At 40.3% G+C, this 18,659-nt stretch overlaps 1 protein-coding gene across 1 annotated transcript in view; it reads right to left on the minus strand.

The window, feature by feature from the left end:
* The window catches only part of LOC133529704 (ABC transporter G family member 23), a 149,809-nt gene extending 136,758 nt beyond the window's left edge, over positions 1-13,051 (minus strand). Inside the window, exon 1 of the mRNA XM_061867492.1 lies at positions 12,837-13,051. Coding sequence (XP_061723476.1) covers positions 12,837-12,843 — 7 coding nt within the window. The 5' untranslated portion in view covers positions 12,844-13,051. The remainder of the gene's footprint in view (positions 1-12,836) is intronic.
* Positions 13,052-18,659: the final 5,608 nt, after the last annotated feature.

An 18,659-nucleotide genomic window follows, 5' to 3' on the forward strand; every position in this document is an offset into this window, starting at 1 on the left:
AATCATTATTTATAATATGCATTCCATACCAGTGCTGCCATCTGTTAGTGCTAAGTAAAAACTTGTTACTGGATAACGGTGTATTTCGGATGAAATAAAATTAGTCTGCTTGCAACTGTCAACACGAGTTTTATTAGGTTATGTGTCCCAGTGCATTTTTTCACTAAAAGTAACGTAAAAGCGATCAGATTAGTCCAGAATTATTGTTCAGTTGTGCAGTGTTAATTTTGTTAAAATATGGCTTCAAATTTTATCGCGAATGTGCCAAAGTTGAAGGGCCGTGAAAACTACGATGAGTGGGCGTTTGCGGCTGAGAACTTGCTTGTCTTGGAAGGAATGACTGATGTCATTCTAAGCAAAAAAGCGGACGAGGAGAATAAACCGACTACGGCAGCGGCGGCTGCGGCGGCTGAGACGTTGGATGCAAAAGCCAGAGCGAAGCTAGTTTTAACAATAGACCCGACCTTGTACGTCCATATTAAAAGTACGAAGACCACACAGGAATTATGGGACAAGTTAAGATCAATGTTTGATGATCGAGGTTTTTCCAGAAAAATTACCCTTCTTCGTAATTTAATATCAATTAGGCTGGAGAATTGTGATTCAATGACGTCATACGTAACTCAGGTTGTTGAAACATCCCAGCGGTTGAGAGGTACGGGATTTGACATAAACGAACAATGGATTGGATCGTTACTGTTGGCAGGATTGCCGGACAAGTTTTCGCCAATGATAATGGCGATCGAGCACTCGGGAATTCCTATTGACGCAGATGTTATTAAGTCGAAACTGCTCGATATGGAATCGAGTGAACCGCAGTCTAGCGGAGCGTTTGCCGTAAAAGGTTTTCAGAAGCAGAAACCTAAAAATGAGTCTATGGCTAGAAATGTCAATGTCAAGTCGTCGAACAAGAAAAATATAACCTGTTACTCATTGTGGTGAACCTCTTTACTCACAGCATTTATTATTTTTCTATCTTACATGCCGAATTCATATTGTCATTCACATACGTCATGTTTTGCTAATTAAAACCTACAGATAAGGTTTTGTCTATTATTTCAATTTAATTAGCAAAAGAAACGACTAATTACGAATGGAAAAATATCTACGCCCTGAGCGGTTTGAAGGAGACCCATCGCAAAGCACCGCGGCTGCAGAATGGGAACATTGGAAGAAGACTTTCAACAACTTCCTTGCAGTGCAAATTCTCTCTTCCGATCAGGTCAAGCTAAATATATTAATCAATCACCTATCTCCAAATGTCTATAACTACATAAGCGAGTGTCAAACTTACGAACAAGCTATACACGTACTAGACGGGATTTACGTAAAACCAAAGAACATTCTCTACGCGCGACATGCTCTCGCTACACGAAAGCAAAACAGTGGAGAGACAATAGACACTTATATTCAATCCCTGAAACAATTATCTAAAGACTGTGACTTCACTGCCGCCGATAGCAATACAAACCGGGACGACAATATCCGTGATGCCTTCATAGCAGGAATCTCTTCAACTAAAATAAGAGAAAGGCTTCTTGAGAACCTGAGCCTAACATTGGATGAAGCGCACAACCAAGCTCGCTCCCTAGAGATGGCAGAAGTCAACACATTACATTACAACAACACCCCTGTGAATGCGACTATTGAAAACATACGGAATACTGCTGGCCCAAGCGAAAACTCTTCCGCTGCCACGCCAGCCTTGTCGTATCGCTCGAATAGAAAATGTTTCTTCTGCGGAGGACGTGTACATCTACGCAAGACCTGCCCCGCATTCGATGCTTCTTGTCAGCTTTGCAATAAGAAAGGACATTTCGCTAACGTTTGTCGTAGCAAGAATCAAACCAGCGCTGCAATACCTGATACGAATAACGTCAGTGCCAGTATCGTCGCTGCATCGCCATCGTCGTTACGCAGAACAACGGTACCTACGTACATCAACGGTATCAAAGCTGAAGTATTGCTAGATACTGGCAGTGCCAAGAGCTTTATGGATTCTAAATTTGCCAAGTTATGTTCCTTGACAAGTAAGCCCAGCCAGCAGACAATATCCATGGCCTCTTTAACTCATAGTTCGCCAGTTGCAGGAGAAATAAGTATCGATCTTACATTGGGCAAGCATTCATATGAGGACGTACGGCTACTGCTAGTAGAATATCTGTGTTCAGACGTCATTATAGGCCTCGACGTATTGGCTCAACATTCTTCTATCGAGTTCGAGTTTGGCGGCCCGAGAGAACCCTTAGTTGTCTGCAATGTGGCTGTAGCGTCCGTGCCTGCAGTACCTTTATTTGCAAACCTAACTCCTGGATACAAACCGATTGCCATCAAGTCACGACGGTACAGTGATGACGATCGACGCTTTATTGAGGAGGAGATAAATAATCTTTTAAAGGAAGGTATTATTGAAGAAAGCAGGTCACCGTGGCGAGCGCAGGTACTAATTACGAAGTCTACAACCCATAAGAAACGTCTTGTAGTCGACTACTCAAGAACTATTAATCAATATACTGAACTAGATGCTTACCCGCTTCCCTCCATTGAAGAATTAATTTCAAAAGTAGCCAAATACTCCGTCTTCAGCGCTATAGATTTGAAGAGTGCCTACCACCAGGTGCCAATTTTGCCAGAGGAGAGACATTTTACTGCGTTCGAAGCTGCCGGAAATCTTTACCAATTCCGACGTATCCCTTTTGGTGTTACCAATGGTGTTTCTAGCTTCCAGAGAACCATAGATTGGCTTATTCGGACAGAAAATCTAGCAGGCACATTTGCCTATCTCGACGATATAACAATATGTGGCAAGTCACCTGAAGAGCATGATACAAATTTGCAAAACTTTCTAACAGCTGCTAAAAAGTACGGTCTGACACTCAATGAAACCAAATCTACTTTTAAACAATCTGCCATTAATATACTTGGCTATACGATTGCTAATAATGTTATCAAACCGGACAACGCCAGATTAGAGCCTCTTTTAAAGCTACCTCCTCCGCATGACTTGCCCAGTATGCGCAGAGCCCTGGGCATGTTCGCTCACTACTCTAAGTGGATACCAAACTTCTCCGAAAAAGTACACGAGCTAGCAAAAACGAAGACATTTCCACTAACCAACACTATGATCAAAGATTTCGAAGATCTCAAGAAGTATATAGTAAAGTCCTGTGTTCATGCCATTGACGACAACGTTCCATTTACGGTTGAGACGGATGCATCGGAGCACTCAATTGCAGCGACGCTTTCACAGGCTGGCAGGCCTGTAGCATTCTATTCGAGAACGCTCAATCAAAGTGAACAGAACCATTCGGCGATCGAGAAAGAAGCTTACGCAATCGTTGAATCCTTGAAGAAATGGCGGCATTTTCTCATCGGGAAGCTATTTCTGCTAATTACTGATCAGCGTTCTGTTTCCTTTATGTTTGACAAGAAACACACCAGTAAAATCAAAAATGAGAAAATCCAGCGCTGGCGCCTGGAGCTGTCTCCATACAAATATGACATTGTGTACAGACCCGGCACGCAGAACCATGTAGCGGATGCTCTCTCCCGTGTCTGCGCCATCGTCAATACACCTGCGAAGCTGCAATCTCTCCATGAAGCTCTCTGTCACCCCGGAGTGACAAGAATGGCACATTGGGTTCGTTCCAAAAACTTGGCATATTCCACTGAAGAAATAAGGAACATGACGAACCAATGTCGCATCTGCTCAGAAGTTAAGCCTAGATTCTCTAAACCAGATCCACAAAATAGACTCATAAAAGCTGTAGCGCCATTTGAAAGACTGAGCATGGATTTTAAAGGACCCGTACCATCCAGATCAAGCAACAAATACATTTTAACAGTGATCGATGAGTATTCCCGATTTCCGTTTGCTTTTCCATGCTCTGACATAAGCGCCAAAACTGTTATTAAACATTTAGACAGCATTTTTAGTATGTTTGGCATGCCAGCCTACATACACTCCGATCGAGGGACATCTTTCTTGTCGGCAGAGGTGAAGGACTTTTTCAACTCCAGAGGAGTAGCAACAAGTCGTACAACGCCATACAATCCGCAAGGAAATGGTCAAGTTGAGAAACTGAATTCTACCCTGTGGAAATCTATTCAGCTAGCGCTGAAGTCTCGAAACCTACCAATAGAATGTTGGGAGGATGTTCTTCCACAAGCGTTGCATTCGATACGTTCGCTGCTATGCACAACTACGAACTGCACGCCACACGAGAGGATGTTCCGCCATCCGCGAAAATCAGCAAACGGAGAATCAATTCCGACATGGCTAACTAGCTCGAACAAGGTTCTTATGCGACGATTTGATCGAAAATCGAAGTACCAACCGTTAGTAGAAGAAGTGGAGGTATTAGAAACCAACCCCACTTATTCATACGTACGGACTGAAGATGGACGAGAGACGACTGTGTCCAATCGTCACCTAGCTCCTCTCGGGTGCTGTGATAACGGTGACAACGAGTATGTAGCTGATGACCCTGAAAGAGCACCGTCACCGCCACCGTCATGTTCGCCACCTAATACGCCGATTTCATCACCGACACACTCATGCCACGATTCGCCGTTCGCTACTCCGTCGTCGCAGTCGCCATCCGAAACTCTGCAAGAAATGCCAGAGCCACCGGGCACTGATAGAAATGAACCCACAGGTGCGGAACAACCCCGGAGGTCCGGCAGAATCCGGAATTCGCCTAAGTATTTATCCGATTACATCTGGCCCGGGTGAATGTGGTGAACCTCTTTACTCACAGCATTTATTATTTTTCTATCTTACATGCCGAATTCATATTGTCATTCACATACGTCATGTTTTGCTAATTAAAACCTACAGATAAGGTTTTGTCTATTATTTCACTCATGTCATCAGCCGGGCCACTACAGAAATCAATGTAAAATGATCGACAAAACTGAAAAACGAAAGCAATCAAACGCATTTAGTGCAGTATTTTTGAGTGCAAAATTCAGCGCGTCAGATTTCTACGTGGATTCGGGAGCGAGTTGTAATATGAGTCCGAATAAAGAATGGTTGACAAATGTGTCAAACAATCCTCGAGTTAATGAGATCGTGGTTGCCGACAAAACCGTAATACCAGTCGAATGCAGTGGTGATTTGTGCATCACCACAGAAGCTGAGGGTTTTGAATACGAGATTCCAGTCAAGGACGTATTGTATATACCGTGTTTGGCAACAAATTTATTGTCAGTGAGCGAGCTCTTGCGCAAGGGCAATACAGTTTCATTCGAGAAAAACGGATGTCGCATCTTCAACAAAGATAATGTGTTGGTGGCTACAGCGGACTTAGTCGAAGGTGTATATAAGCTGAATGTTCTTAAATCGAACAGCTGTTTTTTGTCTTCGACGACGGCAAGAATTTGGCATCGCAGATATGGTCATATTAATAGTGACGACCTTAAAAAAATGAATGAAGGTGCAGTTACAGGAATGTCAGTGAACGACAAGATAAATATTACCAAAGAAAACTGTGTGGTATGCTGTGAGGCTAAGCAAGCTCGGCTACCATTTTCTCACATTGGTACCAGAAGCACAGAGGTTCTTCAGAGGGTACATATAGACCTATGTGGGCCTATGGAAGCAAAATCTATAGGAGGCTCAAAATACTTTATGCTTTTAGTAGATGACTATAGTAGGATGACTTTTGTTTATTTCTTGAAAACAAAAGATGAAGCTTTTGAACACTTCAAGCAGTTTAAATTGTTGGTTGAAAACCAAACTTCAAAGAAAATTCTGTCTATAAGGACAGACAATGGATTAGAGTTTTGTAATAAAATCTTTGAAAAATATTTACAAGACTCGGGCATAGTACATCAGAAGAGCAACCCATATACAAGTGAACAGAATGGTCTTGTTGAACGACAGAATCGTTCGATCGCAGAGAAGGCTAAAAGTTTGGTGTTTGATGCAGATTTAGACAAAAAGTTTTGGGCAGAGGCCGTTCATACATCTGTGTATTTGAAAAACAGGTCTATAGCATCAGGTTTGAATAACAAAACACCATATGAGATGTGGACGGGGCAGAAGCCGGATGTAAGTAACCTACGTATCTTCGGAAGTAAAGTTATGGTTCATGTACCTAAAGAGCGTCGTCTAAAGTGGGACAAGAAAGCGAAGCAGTGTATACTTGTTGGCTACGCTGATAATGTCAAAGGCTATAGAGTGTATGACCCTAACATTAACAATATAATTACAAGTAGGGATGTAATTATAATTGAAGAAGGAATTGAGAAGGAGAACAGCGTGCAGATTGATATTTCAGGTCCTGAAAAGAAGGTGGATTCTGTAGAAGAAGAAGTTCAAACTGAAATGGAGCATTTTGTCCAGACCCAAGATCATGGTGGACAAGAACTGAATTCCTCAGTTGAATCTGATGAGGCAGAGTTTTTTGAGGTTCCAAGCGTTCCAGATGACCATGAGCCTAACACCAGAGAGGGAAGCTTTTCAGTGACTGAAAAAGCACCAGTTCAAACTACATCCAGTGCCACACCTACCAAAAGAATAATAAAGAAACCAGAGAGATATGGATTCACAAATATGTGTGTGGAATCAAGTCAAAGCTCAATTGAAGGAGGTATTAGTCTCCAGGAAGCTCTGAATGGCCCTGAATCTTCATTTTGGAAGGAGGCTATGAGGGAAGAATTAAATTCTTTTGAAGAGAACAGTGCGTGGGAATTAGTGGACTATCCTGAGAATAGCACAGTGGTTCAGTGTAAGTGGGTGTTCAAAAAGAAAATAGATTTAGAAAATAAAGTGAGATACCGTGCGCGTTTAGTTGCAAAGGGCTTCACCCAAAAGGAAGGTGTCGACTTCCATGAGACATTTTCTCCAGTGCTTAGATACTCCACATTAAGACTCTTATTTGCTCTTGCTGTAAAACTTGATTTAGATGTAAGTCACTTGGATGTAACTACTGCTTTTTTAAATGGGTTTTTGGATGAGACAGTGTACATGAATCGGCCTGTTACTCCTGACTGCAGTGATGAAATGAATAATAAAGTTTTAAAATTGAAAAGGGCTATCTATGGGCTCAAGCAGTCGTCTAGGGCTTGGTATCAAAGAGTAGAGGAGTACTTGCATAGTCTTGGCTATAAGAAATCTAAATTCGAGCCATGTTTGTTCACTAAGTTTGAAGGTGATACTAAAATTATCATAGCTCTGTTTGTTGATGATTTTTTTGTTTTCTCCAACAGTAAATCAGCTACTAATCAATTAGTACAGGAGCTAAGTGTTAATTTTAAGATCAAAAACTTAGGTCAATTAAAACAATGTTTAGGCATGAGGGTCAAGGTCCAAAATGGTATGATAACAGTAGATCAGGAACAGTATGTAACTGAATTGCTTCACAGATTTAATATGATTGACAGTAAGTTAGCGGAAACTCCTATGGAAGTTAATCTACAATGTGAAAAATCAGGAAATGTATGTAAAGATAAGAAATATCCTTATCAACAATTGTTAGGTAGTTTAATGTATCTGTCAGTTTTGACCCGACCTGATATTTCATATAGTGTGAGTTATTTAAGCCAATTTAATAATTGTCACAGTGAAAATCATTGGAAACATGCTAAAAGGATTTTAAAATACTTACACAAAACAAAAAATTATGGTCTTGTGTATAAAAAGGACAATTCATCTCTCGAATGTTTTGTAGATGCTGACTGGGGGTCAGATGTCAATGACCGACGGTCATATTCTGGGTTTTGTTTTACATTGTCAAATAGTGTAATATCCTATGAATGCAGAAAACAAAGAACTGTGTCACTTTCTAGTACTGAATCAGAATTTGTAGCCATGTCAGAAGCATGTAAAGAAGCTATCTACTTAAAAAATCTTATTACTGAAATATTAGGTAGCTGTGATACTATTGTTTTATATAACGACAATCAGAGTGCACAAAAATTGGCTATAAATCCCATGTTTCATAGGCGGTCAAAACATATTGACATTCGCTGTCATTTTGTCCGAGAGGCTGTGGCAAATAAGTTTGTTAAAATTAAGTATATGCCAACAGCTGAAATGCCAGCAGATGTTTTAACAAAAAGTTTGTGTTCTGTTAAACACCATAAATTTGTTAAATTATTAGGCGTTACAGCTGTATAATAAATATAAGTTTGTTTTTTGATTTTGTTAGGTGGTGGTGTTAAAATTGTAACAAAATCATTATTTATAATATGCATTCCATACCAGTGCTGCCATCTGTTAGTGCTAAGTAAAAACTTGTTACTGGATAACGGTGTATTTCGGATGAAATAAAATTAGTCTGCTTGCAACTGTCAACACGAGTTTTATTAATTTTCATCAAAAATTGTTATTAATGATGATATTTCCACTTGTCATAAGCGCCATGAAGCTTTGTCCGACGTAACGTTTGATTGTATTAAAGTAATATGCCTAATCTAGCATCTCCCAGCCACTTCGGCAATTTAGATGTCTGATGAATAAAAAAAAACGTTAATAATGTCCTTAGAAAAAACGTCGGCTATCCCGAACGCATCTAGAGGGCAGTAAGGAGAACACTATATATATAGTTATGAAAAAGTGTCCGTCAAAAAACATTAAGTACTTAGAATATTTGAAAATAAATTCAAATGATTGCCAGCGCATTTCACTCCATCAATAACGGCTAAGTTCATAGCTACTCTAGCGCTACTCTGGAGAGATTTGGAACTGTTTATAGCTGACAGCTGAACACTTACAACTGTTCTCCCATAAGAGAGTTTTCTCCTTACCTCTACCCTCCATACTCGAACATTTTTTACCCCTCTACTATATTGGAAGGCACTGCCCCTACCTAGGGGCAGTGCCTTGTCTGCCAGTATTTAAAAACGGTTGTTTTCTAATAGTACATTATGCAACGAGAGGGGTAAGTGAGATACTGGAAACGAGGGTGATAATCCCCGACAGCCGCACGTTGGAGGAAATTAAAGGCCCGAGTTTGCAATATTCTTATCCCCGGAATTACACACAATGTTTTTCATCACACGTGCGAAGAAAAAACTAAATTTTAAACGATATATATAATTCTTAAATACGGTGTCCTTTCAAACATTTGTGCGCCATATTGATATTTTTTGACAGGGTAGGCATCGAAGGTCCCATCCGGCATTCAGCCACGATTGAAAATTGTGTAAAAATATTAGTATCCAATATGTATAAGCATACAAACAAAAATTATAAACGTCACTATTTTAAAAGTAAAACTCATTTTTTTTTCTTTTTTTTTTTGTAGGTATAAAACTCATTTATACCTACGAGTATACTCTGTATCTGTATATTAGTTAATAATGCCCACGGGTATAAAAAAATAAAAAAACCTATTACGCCCGTGGCCATAACATAGCTCATTACATCTCAGTATGCTGGCATACTATACAAGATTTACGAGCAAGTGTGATGAAAAACAATAGAAAACCTCAATAAAAATGATTCGTCATGAACGCAAGATTATTGCTTGTGCATTGTCACAAGTGCATCTAATGATTGCTAATAATCATTACGCAATGTAGCAATTAGTACCACAGTCTCAGGACGGTAGCAAGAAGGAATACAATAAATGTAATGTAATAAATGTAATGTATGTATGTAATGTAATGGAATGTGTGATAGCATTGATTTTTTGCGTAAAGGTGGAATGCTTGGTGGGGGAACTATTGTGAATTTGTTTACGTATTTAATATACAGGGTATTTATATATTTAGTCACCTGCAATAATTTACGGGGTGAATATATGTATACGTTACTACTTTTACCTTGAAATCGCGAATAAAATATGGTCTTTTCATACATTTTGGCTGTCTGACCTTGACATTTTGCCATTATAATTTATTATCTGTATTAGTATTATAAACCTCATTTATATGGAGTGTGGAATTAAGAGGAGTGACATCTCTTTTGGTAGAACTGTTGCAAAAGTGTCCCGCTGTCAGCTATAAATAATAGTTCCAAATCTCTCCAGAGTAGCGCTAGAGTAGCTAAGTAAGAACCTAGGCGCTATTGACGGAGTGAAGTGCGCTGTCTATGATTTGATTTTTTTGTTCAAGTATTCTAGGTATTGTAGCGCCACCTATTTCAGGTTTTTTGATGACACTTTTTAGTACATGAAGATTTATTTCCTTACCTTCCGTACTCATTTAGTTATAAGAAATGTGTCCCATAGCAACAAAGATATCGCTAGAGATAAACCAAGATAAGTTTGCAACGATGTCGATAGCACATGCAGTGCCAGTGTTATTTATACGTCATAATTTCATAAAAGTTTGACGTTTAAAACTGCACTGCGTGTGCTGTCAAAATCGTTGCAGAGTTGCCTTGGTCCTAACTATATAATCGCTACAGACATGCACACAGGTAATTCTGAAGTGACAATATCTATATTTATTGTTTAGTTTTTTTTATTATTAACATCTACTCGATTGTCTCCGGCGCGGTATAAAGAGAAGAATCATTTATTAGTTTTATTACATACTGTTGGCTGTATAAGTAAATGTCTGAACCATTATAATTAATACCCATGAAAATTAAAAAAATAACTGCTTACTCATACAGAGTAGCAAATTCCATATACGTATGTTGTATATTAAACTTACATTAATAAAATATGTAAATTATAATTAATACAGCACACATACATAATTCGGCGTCAGACATACGCTGCGTGCGTTGGAACGTTACCAGTTTACCGCCAAATCAAGTTCTTCTTGACATTAAGCTTTTTTGAATGACGCAAATAACGCACCATGAAAAACGTCACCAAATTAACAAGTTGTTTAACAGACGAACTAAAATTTTGATTTAATGATAAGCTGTCAAACCAATTTCGTCAGTAATATTAGAATAAAAAAAATACCTTCTTATCCCCTTTTTCTCGGAGTTAAAAATTATAATATTAGTATTACTTATAAAAAAAACAGTATGATTATTTCTGCCTATGCTCTACTGAAAAGGGATTCTTTAGAAACTATATTGTTTATCATCATCATCATCCTCGAAGACGGCTACTGTGGCCTTTGCGAAAACCAAAATTCGCAAATTACGGGGATCTTTCTCTTTGACTCTTACTAAGACGTAATTAGAGTGACATGTGAAATATGAATAACAGTTGATAACAGCCATTAGAAAAATCATTCAGTTGTTTATGGTATTTTCGCTACCGCGAAAACCGAAATATCGTTATCTGCCTCTCTATCCCTCTAGCGATAGAGGCACCTAGGAAAATTTAGATTTTCGTTTTCCACGGTAGGGCACACATTTTAAATTCCAACTGGTTTTTTTGCCTTTTGTCCTTTTTTTAACAATCGTGGCCTGGATGAGAGTCCTTTAAGCTAAACTGTTATGCATGGTGGAGTATTGTTACAAGAGGTTGGTGGAGGCTTCCCGAAGGATCTCCACAACGACCGGTGTTATGTATTAACTGCGAGCAGCAAATCATTAGTCCACCTCGTTAGAGGCCTTCTTTTGTATCGATCGATATATTTCGATTAATTAAAATCATCGTCATCTGGAGCAACCACCACATCCGACCATCACTAGGCCCACTTCTAGTTTAATGTTGTTTTATTTATGATAATAACAAATACCAAATACCCTACAATTCGTGATAAATGTAACTTCTTTATACAAGGTGCCCGTGAGCATTGTGAGACATTTTAACTAAGCATTCCTGGTAATATTTAGAAACTAAAATGTCATATAAAATTTTCAGGATTAGGCCTAGTTTCAGAGATAATTAAATGTTTTTCGAAATCATTCTTTTGCCATAAGTCGGTACAAAACACATTTTTGACTGCGGTATTGCCACTTTGAGGTTTAGTCTGGACATACCTATTGATTGACATCGAAAAATTAATAAAATGTATTCGAGAGGCTACCCCCAAATAAAAAAAACTTTTTAGTTAATTTTAGGTTATGTGTTTATCAATAAAAATTACGTTTTATGTACAGGAGTGTACAAAAAAGGGGGAAAATTTTTTTTTTTTTTTTTTGTCGAATTTCACATAAAGTCATATAACATTTTTTGCTTCAGTTGCCATCAGGAATGCACCGTTTAAATCTTTCGCAATGCTCACGGGCACCTTGTAGAAGTTGCCCTGCTTACGAAAGTTGGGCGCTTTGCCTTGCCGGTATTTTACTTCTCTCTTTACTAAATAATGTAAAATATAATAGAGAATAATCTATTGTCAAGAGTTTTTATATAAAATTTCAATACAAATGTTCCCTTTGCTCTCGGGTGTGCATAATTTAGTACCACCAGGCACAAATCATTAGGTATGAATGTTAAATGACGCACGTAAAGCCAATGAAACATCTCAAGTACCTACCTACTACAGAAGAAAGCAAAATGTTTTGCGACTTTTGACTCAAATCAAGTCTAATCCGATACCGTAACTGACGTAAAGATGTAAGTGAGAAGCATTGGCTTTCCGCGATTTATATTAGGCATTTTATTAGATTGAACACCCGGTCAACCTGTCCTAAGCCCGGAACCGAAGTAACACGGTAAAGAACCCATCTACGTAAGCCTCATTCACACAGCGGGCCACTTTCTCCGCACGACCTTGATTTCTTACTCCGTACATCGTAACTCGGGATTTTTGTCACCGGACAATCAAAAACTTTTACTTTTCAACACTTTCAAAATCGCACTGCAGCGCATAAACCACGTTATCGATTATATAAATTAATATTATGACTACGGAACTTGCATAAGTGACTTGTTTGTTAATGCGTTTATTAATTAGTGGATAAGTACCACATTCGATTTCATAAGAATGTAATCCTTTGAAAAATTCCATTTATTCTACATATAACTCACCAGTCATGAAGGTAGATATCCAGAAAAACGCCTCTTGAAATTAAAAATAAATGTCACCAAAAACAGCACAAGTCGAAATTCGAAATTCAAAAATTAAATACGTCACTGTCACTTTTCGCGCGCAAACACGTCACAGATAATCGATTGGGGGATTAAAAAAATACAATTTGAAAATATCTCGGCGTGCGCGCGTTGTGTGCCGCGGCTCCACCGGTTATGAGCCGATTTCTTGTTTACACACACAAGAAACGTGAAACCACTTACGACTACCCGGTCATAGGAAAACGCAGTAAGGCGGAGTGCATTTCCGCATTTTGACTAGCCGTTTCTAAATGGTCGTCTAATATGTACCAACAACTGGCTAGTTGGGTTTTGCAAGCTTTTCGCAATTGTGGGTAGACGTAGGTAAATAAAACTAGCTGTTGCATGCATAGCTGAAGACGAATAGGATAATAAAATATTCATACAAAATTGGAATAGGTTAGGTATTTTAAAAGATATTAGAAATTTGATTGATTTATATATCCAAATCGGTTCTCCCCAATGAGCTACATTCAGCCTTTAGGTATATAGCTATTTCAGCCACACATTATGTAATTTTCAAAAATGTAATTTTGATTGCAGATCAAGATCATGGTAGGACAACTGTGCACAAACTTGTCTCGAGATTAGCATTCTTTACCTTTACTAGTCTCACATCTCACATTTCCCCCGGGATGTCGCTCCGGGACATCCCGGCGTCAAATAAAGGATATCAATTACCTACATTTCTAAAATAAATAGTCAATCATTGCACTATTATTACTTCGTATTTTAAGTACCTATTATATCATTTATATATAGTTTATAGTATGTAATAATATATAATTATGTTAGGTATAGTTTTTAATTAGAAGCGCTGGTGGCCTAGCGGAAGAGCGTGTGACTTGCAATCCAGTGGTCGCGGATTCAAACCCCGGCTCGTACCAATTAGTTTTTCGGAACTCATGTACGAAATATCTTTTGATATTTACCAGTCGCTTTTCGGTGAAGGAAAACATCGTGAGGAAACCGGACTAATCCCAACCAGGCCTAGTTTACCCTCTGGATTGGAGGGTCAGATGGCAGTCGCTTTCGTAAAAACTAGTACCTACGCCAAATCTTGGGATTAGTTGTCAAGCGGACCCCAGGCTCCCATGAGCCGTGGCAAAATGCCGGGACAAACGCGAGGAAGAAGAAGAGGTATAGTTTTCAATTACTTTTTTTTTAACAATTATGGCCTGGATGCGAGTCGTATAAGCCATTTTTAATTACTCTTTTAGGTATAGGTTAACTGGCAGAGATCTGATGTAATCAATATTTATCTTTCGTTGCCGGCTTTTAAATATGGGGAGTACACTAATTTATTGAAGGTTTAAAGGTCATATCGGTCCGGACATAACGCGGGCGACCGTTTATTCCACAGTTTAAATTAAATTAAATTAAATTAAAGTCTTTATTTTCAGGTAGTTAAGGCCCATACATACCTTACAAAGTAACATACATACAATACTAAAAATCCTAAAACTACTTACTTACTTACTCCGTTGGCTCAGCGACCCAAAATGAGACTTGGCCTCCGACACAAGACAGCGCCACTTTTCTCGGTCCTGTGCGACCTCTCGCCAATTGTCGACTCGAAGCTCGCGCAGATCCGCCTCCACCATGTCGCTCCAGCGATACCTAGGGCGTCCGATAGGACGTCCTCCTGCTTGGCGACCCAGGTAAAATCCTAAAACCTAAAAATCATTTTGGCGACGCAATTTTCTGCTGTGCACCCTTACCTGTTCCGGTGCGGAATAGGCTTGTATTACGTTCTATATTAACTAAAAGTTGCCCTAAAATTCAACTTTTATACTAATAACGGCTTTAAATATGTTAAATTAACAAAATATATTTTGACAGATGCTTTCGCGCCCAAAACGCTCTTTGAAAAATTGTGTGACGTCACAGTTTACGGTTTGACACATAATAACTACATACACACGTAGAAGATACGAACTGTCAACTGACATTTGTCATTTGTTATTTATCGCCTAACTGTCAACAGTGTCAATCCGAGAGTTGTGACGTCATCAGAATCTTCAATGACGTTTCGAGTTTGGTCACGTGACGTGTGCCAAAAGATATTTTAAATTCAAAGTTTACAAAAATATGGTCATTACAGGTCCCCTAAAAGTAGTTTAACATGTTCTTATAATCCAAAAGAATTTATTGGGATACAAGTCTGCCCTAAGATTTGTAGATGGAAACAACCCTAATCCGAAATATAACACCCTTCACAATTCGAGCTTGCACATGAGTGACTAAAGGCAACTTGTACAATTTGTCACAAGGTAAGCGCTTCAATTTCGGAACGCCTATAACCTATCTTGAGTCATAATAAATCATTGGTTAAAGCACTTTTCCTGCAGCTTATGAATAAATTAAGATTTATTGACCTGCTAGGTAAGGCTAATCGTTCAAGGCGTTCTCAAAATTTTAAAGTCTAAATGTTTTTTTATTAATTCGTACTTGAATCTGAAATCACATAACAACAGACTCAAGGCAAAATCCCGTTTAAATGCAAACTCGAAATAAAGCTTTCTCTCGTGATCTGCAGTGAACTTAAAGCTAGCTTGCTGGAATGCTAATGTAGGTAGTTTACAGAGCTTATACAACTATTTTATCTAATACCTAGATCTAGATAGCCTATCTATTCTAACTTTTTATTAAAAATAAAGAGTGCCAAATCAAATTAATATATATATTTTTGCCATAGGTACTTTACATGTGTCATGCCAGAATGGGTATTTTAAGGGTATTATAATATTTTATTTTTGGCAGTTTTGTATAATGCGGGCTGTACACACTCGTAGAGACACCCCGAGACATGCCGAGAAAAAGTGTGTACTGCTTCCTTCTCGTCTAGTCTCGTCCTTCTCCGATTGGATCGGAGCGACGCCGACATTGACACTCTCGGCGAGGGGGTCTCCACGAGTGTGTACAGCCGGCATAAAATAGTTCAAGTCTCCCACCTGATCAAGTGCAGTAAGATCCCTCTATGGACCAAACTTGGCCTGTACAAAGCTTACGTCCGCTCACGACCAACTTACGCTTCACCAGCCTGGTATATTCTTTCTGTTCCAGGTCTAACAAGGAGAAGATGGGACGCCAGGAGACCCTCATGCTACGGACCATCGTCAAGTGCCCACGGTACGTCAGCAACGCAGCCCTCATCGAGACACTGGAGTGGCGCGGCCTGGAGGAGTTCATCGAGCATTTCGCGCGGTCCATGTTTGATCGCGCAGACAACGCCGGCCACGGGCATCTACGGGACATCGCACCACATCACAGCACTAGACCTCCGGACAGGTGGGCTCGGGACTTGCCCCGAGCCCTCCTACACCAATAGCAGAGCATCAGCAAGTACAACCCAACACTACACAATCGGACACAGCCTCAGCAGCACGCCGCACACGCCAGCTAACCTACTGGTCGCCTTCACCGCGGCCCCGAAACCTGGCCCCGCTCGGTATCACCGGGCTAGGGGTTGTGGGGTTGGGTAAACGATCGGTAGCGAAGAGCTGCCCAACTACAGCTGCAAGGTCGTCCCCAAAACGACGACGATTGACCGCCACATCGATGGGGAACGACCCGCAATAGCTGTCGCAGCCGGAAGGCGGACACGCGGCCACTCATACGTCCCTTCAGGGAGGTATCGACGACATCCACACGCCTGATCAAGTCTCTCAGACTCTATCTTCAAATCCACTATAGATAACTATTTTATATGTATGTCAAAATATGTATAAGAATGTATGCATCCACGTAAATTATAGTATCTTTAAGGGGCTCTCTAACGCCAATGACCTTCGTCCTGAATCCCTTAGTTTTCTAATATTTTTTGTTATGCTTATCATATTAAGAGCAACGGCTATAAGCAATATAGTATCCAATATTTACTTCAAAGTTCACTGTCTTCGAGATATTTGGCATCAACAACAATAGTCCGTTTGATGTTTGTATACAATACAAGTTACACAGGAAAACCTGTAATGGCCATCATCATCATCATCACAGGCCTTTGCGTCTATTGCAGACGATTTAAGCATTGCTGTTTAGACAACGGGTTTGGTGACTGTGGAGGCCGATGCGTGAGCGGCACGACCTCCCACATTTTTGGCAGAAAAAGCTCATGCCACCTGAGGTTCCAGTCCCGATTTGCTTTCTGCGACACCTTCTGCTATCTAACGTAGTAAACCAGGATTGGTCGCATAGCTTTCTCCCCTCCACAACACGCTTGCGCCATCCATCACGGTCTTCAGCTAAAGTTTCCCAGCCATGGTGGTCGATTTCAAATGCTGACATGTCTCGCTTAACACAGTCTTTAAAGCGCAGCATCGGTCTTCCAACGTTCCTTTTAGCATACGCAACTGCACCAAGCAAGACACGTCGAGGTATTCTAGAGGATTCCATCCGGTGCACATGCCCCAGCCACCGCAAGCGTCTCTGTTTGAGAAGAGCGGTAAGACTGGGCAGCTGCGCTTTTTCAAGAACCCTCTGATTTGTCACTTTGTCCTGCCAAGTTATGCCTAAAATGTTGCGTAGACAGCGCATGTGAAAAGTGTTGAGCCGTCGCTCCTGTTTTGCATACGTCGTCCAGGTTTCTGCTCCGTACAAGAGTATACTTAGAACGCAAGTCTGGTATACTATCATCTTGGTTCTAACAGTGAGGTGTTTGTTACACCATACCCTTGAACGTAGCCTCCCGAACATAGTCGCTGCTTTGCCAATACGAATATCGATCTCTGCATCAAGCGAGAGATTGTTTGACACAGTCGACCCAAGGTAGCAAAACTTATTGACGACTTCCAGAGCGGTGCCATCCACCAGTATTCTGGGTGTTTCCGCACTGCCCTGCACTAATACGAATGTCTTTTTGGCATTGATGGACATGGAGAACAAAGTGCATGCCCGGGAAAACCTGTCCATGATGTTTTGTAAATCAGCTGCAGAGTTTGCCACAAAAGCCGCATCGTCAGCAAACAAGAGACTGTCGACGAAGAAGTCCTCGCGGTGTTTTGCTGATTTGAGGAGAGAGATGTTGTATAACTTCCCGTCGTTTCTTGTATGCAAATGCACCCCCTGTTGGTTATTACTAAAAGCAGCCTTTAAAAGTAGTGAGAAGAAAATACCAAACAGTGTGGGTGCCAAAACGCAGCCTTGGCGTACACCCCTCCTCATTTCAAATTGCTGGGATATTTTGCTGTCATAAACCACAGTGCCTTTCATGTCATCATGAAAGGATTTGACTAGATGGAAAAGTTTAGGTGGACATCCAATATTCTCAAGTGCCCTATATAGTCCCTCTCTGCTGACAGTGTCAAAAGCCTTATTGAGATCTACGAAGGCGACAAACAGAGGTGTGTTCTGCTCTCTACACTTTTCCTGTAGCTGACGAAGTGAGAAAACCATATCTACAGTGGAACGCCGGGGACGGAAACCACATTGTGACTCCGGATATACACGATTTGCAAGTTTTTGGAGTCTCCCGAGTACTACACGTCCAAACAACTTGCCAACTATACTCAAAAGGGAAATGCCGCGGTAGTTGTTACAATCACCGCGATCTCCTTTCCCTTTGTACAATGTGATGATATTGGCATCGCGCATATCCTGAGGAATGTGTCCCGCTTCCCAGCATTTACAAAGCAGATTATGCAGAACAGGCGTCATGCACTCGAGTTTTATTAGTTCAGCCTGTGCTCCATCGTTGCCGGGACTCTTGCCGCCCTTAAGCTGCTTAACTGCCGTGACGAACTC

The sequence above is a fragment of the Cydia pomonella genome, chromosome 21 (genome assembly GCF_033807575.1).
Source record: "Cydia pomonella isolate Wapato2018A chromosome 21, ilCydPomo1, whole genome shotgun sequence".
Taxonomy (NCBI): domain Eukaryota; kingdom Metazoa; phylum Arthropoda; class Insecta; order Lepidoptera; family Tortricidae; genus Cydia; species Cydia pomonella.